We start from the raw sequence: 10,782 nt of genomic DNA on the forward strand, positions 1-10,782 counted from the left end.
ATTTGTTTGGTTTTTTGTAAGACTCTTCAAATTAATGTTTGTGTTATTTTTTTTACCAAAATAATTTTAATTAATTTATATTTTAAGTCAAAAAATACTAAATGCTAGCTATAAATTAATAAGATAAACTAATTTAAGCAACAATTACTCATTTAAGCTATTTAAGCAACACATTATCATATCATATACACTAATATCAAACTTGTTAAGTGCTTAACTTTATCTAACTCATATAAACACTCGCGTTACAAATGATCTTTGGTTAGATATATACATAATACGATTTATGTATATATATTGGTAAAAATTAATTTTAGATTTGTGTATTTCATATTGAATAGATCTTAATTATTCTACTATATATGTATATAAATATACAATAATTGATAAATATACTAAGAAATCATATAAATATTAAAGCATAAGAGAAAATAAAAATAATTAGATTAATTTCACGATTCTTAAGGAAGAGCCAAACTTTAATTATTCTTTAACTAGAAAAGAAGATTTAGTTGCAAATCATTTGTATAGAAAGCACAGAGAAAAACAGAAGTTAATTTTAATAATAAAAAACCAGAGAAATGAGTTATTGTCCTCCTTCCTCGCCTAAATGTTTCTTTAACTCTCCAAAATTCTTTGAACCTAGCTAAGAGAAACTGTCCCCATACAGCAGGTAAATCCTAACGAAATAGAAAACTAATATCTAATTTTATAAGAATAGGAAATCATATAAACAAACCCAAGTTTATAAGTATTCTTCACAGAATAAGTCTTCTAAAATATCTCTTAATTAAAACAAAAGTCATTAATCCATCATTCGGAATATTTTTCAAGATAACTGAATGGTCCTCATATCTCCTTAAAAACACCTCAATTGTCAAATTATTATTAGTTGACTGTCCAAAATCTTCATAAATTATACAATGATAAGATAATAAATCATTATCTTACTTGCTTTGCTTGGTCAATTTTAAATATAATATTTTTTACGTATAATTAAGTCAAAAGAGTTATTAATTTTTCCAATTACAAAAATTTATGAATTAAAACAAATTTATTTAATTTATAAATATTTTTAATTTTATTTTATATCATTTTACATATTTATTTTGAATATTTTACATATTTTAATTTTTCCAACATATATTGAATTTCATAAATTATTATGTAAATTATTTAGATAAAATGTTATATATAATTTATACAATTTTTTTTTAAAATTGGTTTACATAAATTCATTTTCATATGTAAATTATTTTTATTATAATTATATAAACTAATAAAATTTTAATATTTATTTTTTAAGAAAATTTACATGTTAATATTTTTTGTTTTAACTATAAGAAATTACTTAATAAATAATTGTATTCCAATTATATAAAATCAAGAAAATTACATAAATTAATATGCAAGTTATTTATATAAACTATTTAATTATACAAATTATGTAAATTTATTTTAATATATAACTTATACAATATTTTATTTTAATTAATGAAATGGTTGCAATAATCATTGAATGAAATGCATAAAGTTGAGAGAGACTAAAATGGTGCTCTGCAATAATCCTAGGTTTTCTTCACTTGCCAGCGAGACATGAGAGTTGATGGAGATTGAAAAACATTCGCACTTTCCACTTTGGTAACGTGACTCTGACTCACAAAAGTGATAGAGTGAAATGCACGTTGCATTGCTTTTACCGGTGAATATGTGTTTCTTTCATCAGTTCAATGCAGTATGACGTTATTAAAAATATGAGTTTCTTTTATCAGTTCACTACAGTGCACTGAACTATTTTCTGAAATAGTTCAGTCTTATAAATTGATTTTTTAAAACAGTTTAAGTTCAGTTTATATTTAAATAATTCAGTTATTAAAAGTTTTAGTTCAATTCAGTTATTTTGGCCCGCCCTAGATGCAATGGTTCTTTTAACTTTTGGCATATATTCTGCAGAAAGTAACAAAGGGCGTATGATCGCCGTGCCTTCAGTGTGGATTTGCATAGGGAATTATTAAGGGGATGTTTGATTTAATTGTTTTTTATTTTTATTTTTATGAAAATAGAAAATGGTAATGAAAATATGTTTAGTTTGATTTTTAAAAATATTTTTAGTGAAAATATTTTTTGAACCAAAAATTGAAAATAATAAAATCTTATTTTCAGTGTTTTGAGTTGAAATCAGAAACTTTATTTTAGATAAAATGAAAATGAGATGACAATGTAATTTTAAGCAAATCTAAAAATACATTTTTTTTTAAAATACGTTTTCATTATTTTTATTTCTTAAAAATAAAAAATAAGAAGTCAAATCAAACATGTTTTTAGAATTCTAATCTTTTAAAAATGAAAATAATTTTCAAAAAATAAAAATATAAACAAAACACGCGTTAAGATACTCTCACCTTATGTTCCGTTTGATCATGTTAGCCCTGTACACCAAAATTTTTGGACCAAAAACCCATCCATTTTTGTGTTTTAGTATATATAAATACTTTTCCAAAATTAAATAACTAAATAACTTCTATTTCTTTCACCTGAATCTTATACTTTTCCAAAATTTGTAATCATGCTTGCTTCTTGTGAAAAATCCAATTTTTAGCCTATTTTAATTTAATTAATCCTCCAACTTGTTCCACAAAATACAATATATATAATTATAAGACTACCATGGCAAACGTTACCTAACAAAGCAAAGCAAATAGATATATAATATATGTATTTTTATGTATTGTGAAGAAGCCATCATACCAAGTGATCCACACATCTGCTACGTTCACGATATATGTGAGAGAAGACATTCAGGAAAACGTTTTTTAATTTGACACGCATTTAAGTCATCAAATGATAAAAAAAATCCGAAACCTTTAAAACATGAAAAGTATTTTCTAATCTATTACATGGGTAGAAAAGCTAGGGTCACACTATCCTAGAGGTTTTACCTTAAATAAGCCACTTTTGTCAAGAAAGCACATAATTAATTTTTAATTCTAAATCAATAGACCGTTAGGAAGTCATGCATGAACCTTGTTAAATTAAGATCATCATTGTGTGGTTAATTGAAAGCGAAACATCAGACAAAATTTTGTAGTTAATACTATAATCTTGCAGCATGTTTGACATTTAACCAGTAAATCTATTTATTTAGATTAATTTGATTTTAAAAATTAAATTAAATTAAATCAATTTGATTTAATTCATATGTTCATCTTTAAATAAAATCAAATTAATATTATATAGCTATATTTTTTTTAGGTCTTGGTTTTATGATTTAGAAATTGATAATGCTATATTTTATTTATATGTACAATATTTATATTGGCGAGAATAGATGGTTACCTGAACTAATTAACCCAAAATTTCTCTCTAATAAAAGATATAATGCTACCTTTTAATGTTTATTAAAAAAATACCATTTAATATTAAATTTTTATATTGTATTAGTTAGATGGTTGATTTAAGTGATATATGTTTGATTTCTTTTCAGCAAATGATCTGCAGGTTTGCATCTGTGTATGTAAAAAAAATCAATAGAAGAACTAATTCTATGTGCTCTAAGTAAATAATAATAATAATAATAATAATAATAATAATAATAATAAAAATAAAATCTTACTTTCACATGCCAAAGAATCAGATATCATCAGCTAAACTAGTAGGTGTCTTCTTTAATAAACAAAAAATACAAGTTAATTCATTAAAAAATGCAAATTACTTTCTCTTTTGAAATATACTAAGATATAACATCAGAAAAACTGAGTAAAATTTAATACGTTGATTTTATGCTGTGAATATTTTACCAAAAGATTGTGAAATATAGTATTTCAAATATGATGTGTCTCCCGTTGTATACATTGAATAAAATCTATAAATAAAATTAACGACTAATGCCAGGGAAACAAACTAAAATCAAATTAATGAGCATTGCTCAATGCTGAGGGCACCAATATTAAAAATAAAATAAAATAAAGCACCTTTTGATTTTGTCTAACATAACGTGTGAAGAAGCAGAAGATATATGCACGTTTGTAATGTTTTGTAATATAGGCAATGACCTTCTTTCAGAACCAGCTCTCCCTTTAAAATCGTTTCGTCCCACTCTCCGGTAAAATAGGTCACTGACCGACCACATTATTAAATTCTTCTGTATAATTATAAAAACCTAATCAACAGTGCCTATTTGTAGCTAGGTAGAGTGATTCCAACGAAAGGGAATAATAGTTAAAACTTAAAAGAATGGAAGCTTCTTCCCACATTTGAAAAACTACTCAGATAAAGACAAAAACACTCAACTATATATATTGGGGTGTCATGAGTTTTTTCTATGGTTTTCTTTATGTGAGTGATTTCAGCTCATATCAACTTACTTTCAGTGAAATATTATCATATAATTAACATTCTACTAATAATTAGTTTATTAATTGACAGATGATTAGTGTGAACAAACGATCAACTGGGGTTTATATATCCCAATATACTAAAGTAAATGATAGTTAAATTACAAAGTGTTGATATATATTGGAAATGTGATAAGACAGATAAAAAGTGTAAATTATAAAGTGACTGTGAAAATTATTGAGTGCGAGTTAATTAGTATGAGGTTGTTCGAGTTGAATAAGTTATTAAAAATTTGAGTTTTAGTTTAAGTATGTAACTGTGTTGTTAAATATTTAAAAGAGTAATTTTATTGCCTTTAATTATTTTATTTGATTAAAAAAATTGTTTTGAGTAAAAAAATGTCTATCCTTTGAAGAAATGATAAAAATAGAAATAATAATTATTTAACAAAAATATTTATTGGATAAAATATAAAATATAAAGAAAAATCTTATTTTTAATAAAATAAAAATTTGTTAATATTTTATTTTTATTTATAATTTTAATAATTTAATTAAAAAAAACACCATTCCTGAATCTATTCAATTAAGTAATTGTGCGCGGGGGCTGGTACATAGATTAACCAAAACCATGATTGTAATGGTGTTAATTGCTCCTCTTCTCCCTAGCTATAAGTGGAATTTGAACACTAATTAAGTTCCAATCCAAGGAGACAATGAATGGAGGGGGTGAATAGTTATAAAAGGCATTCCAGTATATTATTTAAGTTAGTAGTAATGCTCCAACATAGGAGTGTTGTATGCCTGAGAGTATTAGTTAGTTGTTCTCGTCTCTTGTTGTCTTTGTCCTCTTGTAGGGAGAGTGAGAGACGCAATTTACATAGTTTAAATATAAGTTCTAATTACGAGATCCTATATCTATATCTAGTAAGAGTATATAAATAGTTTATGCAAATAATATAAAGATTTTTTTATATTATTATTTAATTATAAACTGTTATTTATGATAAATTTATTGATTTTTATAATAATTATTTAACAATTTTATTAATGATCCTTTCTAAATAATGGCCTGGTGATAACTGTTTTTTTTTCTTATTTTCTTTCGAACTAATATCGTTTGATTAAAAGGTTAGATACCAAGTGTGAAATGCCTTTAGATATTCAAATCTTAATTTATTATGTTTTAATTTGAGAAATTAACTCCTTTTAATAGGCACAAAACTTGGTTGATATAGTTAGTGGGCGATAATTTTAAAAGGATGAGAATATTAGGTTATATATATATATATATATATATATATATATATATATATATATATATATATAATGGGAATAATGGATTCATTGCTGCAAAATATATTTAGAAGAAAAAAAGTTGTTGCAGAGCTAGTGTAATAAGAATTTTTTAAAGAAATCACTTATCTTAATACTATTCTTTCGTTGACTGTAAAATTCTGATGGGATCCGATATGTTATTATTGGTATATGATCGCACCTACGAGGACACGCTATCAAAGCTATACTAGTACTCTTATATAAAACATAGTCAAACCATGTGAGGAAAACATGCGATAAGGATTACGGGGTAGTATAAACCTTATAAAGCTCCCAAAGGCCTATATGTTCTTTCCTTTAAGGCTATAATAATTAATTAACCTCTTAAGCACCACTCCATAAAAGGAGAATTCTTTGGCAAATAACCTTGCGTTGTGCTGATATGTAGCCAACCACATGATAGAACCTGGATGTTTTTTTTCCAACGTGTTCTTTTTTTAGAGTTTTCCCAACGTGTTAATATAGTTGAGTTGTTTAATTTTTCTATATATGACATCAATCACATCAACTGTAATTTTTATATCTATACAACAATATACAAGCTCGTGAAGTGTAAAATTTATATTTTTGTCCTACTCTTAAAGTGAAATGATCACTTAGATTCTACAGCATTTCTCTCAGAAAAATCTAGTATTTATTCATATTTTTAAAATTTTAAAAGTTAGTATTATAAAATTAAATATCACAACCTTTTTCTTTCCCCATTATTGTACTAGCTCGTGTATCTCTTCAAGTAAAAATAAGGCGTGATGTCCCTCGTTCATGCGCGTAGACCTCGAGTTCCCAATGCACGAAGTTCACAAGTTTTTTCATTCTTATTTCATTTTGAGGCAAACACAACGATTTTTTTTAAGTAATATGAGTCGTGAATTATAAATATAAATTACTTTAATTCCTAAAATTACAATATATATTTTTAACTCTTAAAACTACTAAATAACAATTATTTTAGTTATTTAGATTATCAAATTAATGAATAATATATATACCGTCACTCACAAAGGAAAGTAATGGATAAGCATCCACATGCTACTTGATTTTTTTTCTTGATATTACACTACTAGAAATCTAGAGAGATAAAAGAGAGAAATATATATATATATATATATATATGATCATAAAATAATATGATATATCATGAGTCATGAGCCTCTAAGGCGTATAAATCATCAAATTAAATTGTTTTTTTAACTAAATTTTCTCGATACTAATGATGGGAAATCGAACTCCTATGTAATAGAAATATGTTCACAAATTATTACTCAATCACATAACAAATTAAAGATTCAAACGACTGACATTTATTTTTTAAAATATTAAAATAACATTTTCATAATTTTATATGGACTGATATAATGTTTCGCATATATCCTGTATTTGGAAAATAAAAAAGCATAATGGTCAACCGTAGTGGCAGTGATTGTTTTTTTCCCTCGCCCTTTTCTTTTCATCCGATCCAAAAATAGCAAATTTGCCACCAATAAACTAAAGCTCTTTGGTCCAGCCGAAAATGTTCAAAAACAAAAATGCGACCAATACATTTGACACGAAAATGAAAGTTGGACCGAAAAGGAAAAGAAAATATTCAAATATAAGGAAAGGGTCAAAAGGTTCAAAGGGTCACAAAAATATAGTAGTAATGAGAAATAAATGTCCCACTCGTTTACAAAGTCAAAACCACGGAATATTTCGCTGCTCAAGTGCCATCTATAAATACCAATACAGCATTTTGCTTCCAACAACACAACCAAATCCTATATTGAACCGTGAGACAGATCGATACAAAGAAAGCTTTTTAACAGAGATATACATAAAAAAGAGAGAGAGGGATGGAGTTTCTAGGGCTAGCTGGGGTTCTTGTTGCCTTCTTGGCAGCACTTTGCCTCTTCTTGCTCTTGATATTAACATTTTCTTGGTGGGTTTTCCCTAACCAAACACTTAAGAAGCTTAAGAAATGTGGGTTGGGAGGGCCAACCCCAAGTTTTCCCCTTGGAAACATTAAAGAGATGAAAAGAAAGAATAACATTCAATCTTCATCAGTTGTACAATCCTCAAATTTAACACATGATATACACTCTTACGTTTTTCCCTACTTCTCTAGCTGGCAGAAATCACATGGTAAGCCTCCTATGTCATATATATATATATATATATATATGCATTTTTTCTCTCTCGACAATCATGTTTGAAAGACTGTCAAATATTAACAGTAAAATTCTAACTTAGTTTGTCATGTCGTGAGAGATTAGTTTTTTCTACTATACATATCCATGAATATAAAACATAACATAATAACTTAATTGGTAATTATTAATGAAGAGCTGAAGATATATATGTGTGTATATATATATATATATATATATATGCATGGAGCTAGTTCATGTTAAAGATGCATTTTGATTTTTTGTTTATGTAGGTAAGGTTTTCGTGTACTGGTTGGGGACGGAGCCATTTCTGTACGTTGCAGAGCCAGAGTTCTTGAAGAAAATGTCAACGGTGGTGATGGCCAAGAGTTGGGGAAAACCAAGTGTGTTTAGAACTGACAGAGACCCTATGTTTGGGAGTGGTTTGGTTATGGTTGAGGGCAACGATTGGGTTCGTCACAGGCACATTGTTGCTCCCGCATTCAATCCCATTAATTTGAAGGTATATCCCTCTCTCTTAATTAGTTTCATTTAATTTGTACCTCATAAATCTCAACGAACATGAAATGGATCAAAATTTGGCATACATTCTAATTAGTTTTTCATTTTCTTGTGCTATGTGATATAGGCCATGGCAAACATGATGGTTGAATCTACGAATCAAATGATTGAAAGATGGGCTACCCAAATAAACACCGGCAACCCCGAATTGGATGTGGAGAAGGAGATTATAGCAACAGCTGGAGAGATCATAGCAAGAACAAGCTTTGGCATGAAAGACGACAATGCTAGAGATGCCATTGCTAAATTACGAGCCTTGCAAATGACTCTCTTTAAGAGTAATCGGTATGTGGGTGTTCCCTTTGGCAAGTATTTCAATGTCAAGAAAACCTTGGAGGCCAAGAAACTTGGGAAAGAAATCGATGAGCTCTTGTTGTCCATCATTGAATCTCGGAAGAATTCACCGAAGAAAAATTCTCAACGAGATTTGTTAGGTTTGTTGCTTCAAGGAAACCATCAGGTTGATGGCCGGTCAGGAAAGACATTAACATCTCGAGAAGTGGTTGATGAATGCAAGACCTTCTTCTTCGGAGGCCATGAAACCACAGCACTTGCCATCACATGGACCTTGTTGCTTCTAGCCATGCATCAAGATTGGCAAAACCAGTTGAGAGATGAGATAAGAGAAGTGGTGGGGAACACCCTAGAACTTGATATTTCTATGCTTGCTGGTTTGAAAAAGGTATGTTGTTGACATATAAATGATATAATATGCTACTAGCTAGTAATGTTATATATCATCTAATGACTTCACCATAGAAAACGATAATAAAAAAAATACTTATGGCTATTTTAATAATGAAGTCCGCTATATATAATATGCTGGTTTGAATATTTTTTTATTTAATTGATAAAAACATTCCTTAGCCGCCATTTTAGTTATGTATCTGTGGTTGGGTTGAATCAAAATATGACCCGTAAATATTTTCAGATTATATTACGGTTAATTTCCTAATATATTTGTGACTGTGAATTTATATTTATAAAATATAAACAATATGCAATTCTTTTTTGTATAAAAGAGGAAATTTCCTAATATATTTGTGACTGTGAATTTATATTTATAAAATATAAACAATATGCAATTCTTTTTTGTATAAAAGAGGAAATTGTATTTATATGATAAAGAGATAGGGAAAAAAAAGTAAGACACAATCATTAATGTATTGAAAGATAGAAAACTATTATAAATAATATAATTAAGTTAAAGCCCGTGGCAGCTGAAACACCAACCATATATTTCTTTTTATATTTTTTGTGTTGTACAAATTATATTTATTTTATTTTGTTGGATACACGGGGTGCTAGAAAGAAAACGGCTATCTGTGGCAGGCAACATGTGTACCTCCCTATGCCCTGGGGCTAATCCCACTACGCATGAGATACCCACAAAACACGACTTAATTCCAAAGAACAGAAAAATGTCACTTTCTTTCTAACTTTATTTTATTTTACAATAAAGCGTCAGCTTTTCCTAACCTGACGTGGTGTATCTTTATAATTGGCACTTGATTACAAAATTGACTTTAGATATATGTAGGGTTACTCTCTTCCTTGCTTTTCCTTATATAACTAATTGATTAAAATCAGCAAATGCTCATTAATATCCACAAGACCACAGGATATTTATGTAGACGACAAAATTGAAATGACTGTTTTTGTTCAATTTTTTTTAATGCATGAGTTTATGTTTCTTCCTAAATTAAATTATGATCTGACGCGTAAATAAATGTCTTTGACCACGCAGATGAAATGGGTCATGAATGAAGTTCTAAGGCTATACCCACCAGCACCAAATGTGCAAAGGCAAGCAAGAGAAGACATTAAAGTTGATGATATAACAGTGCCTAATGGAACCAACTTGTGGATCGATGTGGTAGCTATGCACCATGACCCAGAAGTATGGGGAAAGGATGCAAATGAGTTCAAACCAGAAAGGTTCATGGATGATGTGAATGGTGGGTGTAACCACAAGATGGGGTACTTGCCTTTTGGGTTTGGAGGGAGAATGTGTGTAGGTAGGAATTTGACCTTTTTGGAGTACAAAATTGTGTTAACCCTACTTCTCTCTAGGTTTACTTTTAAGCTTTCACCAGGTTACAACCATTCACCTTCGATTATGCTCTCCCTAAGGCCAAGTCATGGACTTCCACTCATAGTTCAGCCCCTTTAGAGTTTAGACACTCAACTCAGTTTTAGAAAGTAGACATATATATAGACTTTCTCTTAGTCCAGCTCACCCAATCGTAGAATAATTATAGTTAATTTACAAGAATCGGCATTAATTCCCAAACTGGGCACTTTTGGGTTCTTAATGATCCAAATTTGTGGACAATTGATGCCTTTGTTTGCTTGAATTACACATGATGGAAATATCTTTAATAAGATATACCTATATTATATTT

At 28.4% G+C, this 10,782-nt stretch overlaps 1 protein-coding gene across 1 annotated transcript; it reads left to right on the forward strand.

Moving 5' to 3' along the window:
- The first annotated feature begins 7,412 nt into the window (after positions 1-7,412).
- Positions 7,413-10,782, forward strand: LOC100785284 (cytokinin hydroxylase). Its single transcript, XM_003555335.4, has 4 exons — positions 7,413-7,790; positions 8,089-8,318; positions 8,445-9,059; positions 10,125-10,782. Exons 1-4 carry the CDS (start codon positions 7,502-7,504, stop codon positions 10,548-10,550), a joined length of 1,560 nt encoding a protein of 519 aa, XP_003555383.1. The 5' UTR covers positions 7,413-7,501; the 3' UTR covers positions 10,551-10,782.

Source organism: Glycine max, chromosome 20, assembly GCF_000004515.6.
Source record: "Glycine max cultivar Williams 82 chromosome 20, Glycine_max_v4.0, whole genome shotgun sequence".
NCBI classification, from domain to species: Eukaryota; Viridiplantae; Streptophyta; class Magnoliopsida; order Fabales; family Fabaceae; genus Glycine; species Glycine max.

Coding starts and splice junctions, on each gene's coding strand:
- LOC100785284 (XM_003555335.4), top strand. CDS start 7,502: ATGGAGTTTCTAGGGCTAGCTGGGGTTCTTGTTGCCTTCTTGGCAGCA. Junction 8,319..8,444: donor TCAATCCCATTAATTTGAAG/GTATATCCCTCT, acceptor TATGTGATATAG/GCCATGGCAAACATGATGGT. Junction 9,060..10,124: donor TGCTTGCTGGTTTGAAAAAG/GTATGTTGTTGA, acceptor TTGACCACGCAG/ATGAAATGGGTCATGAATGA.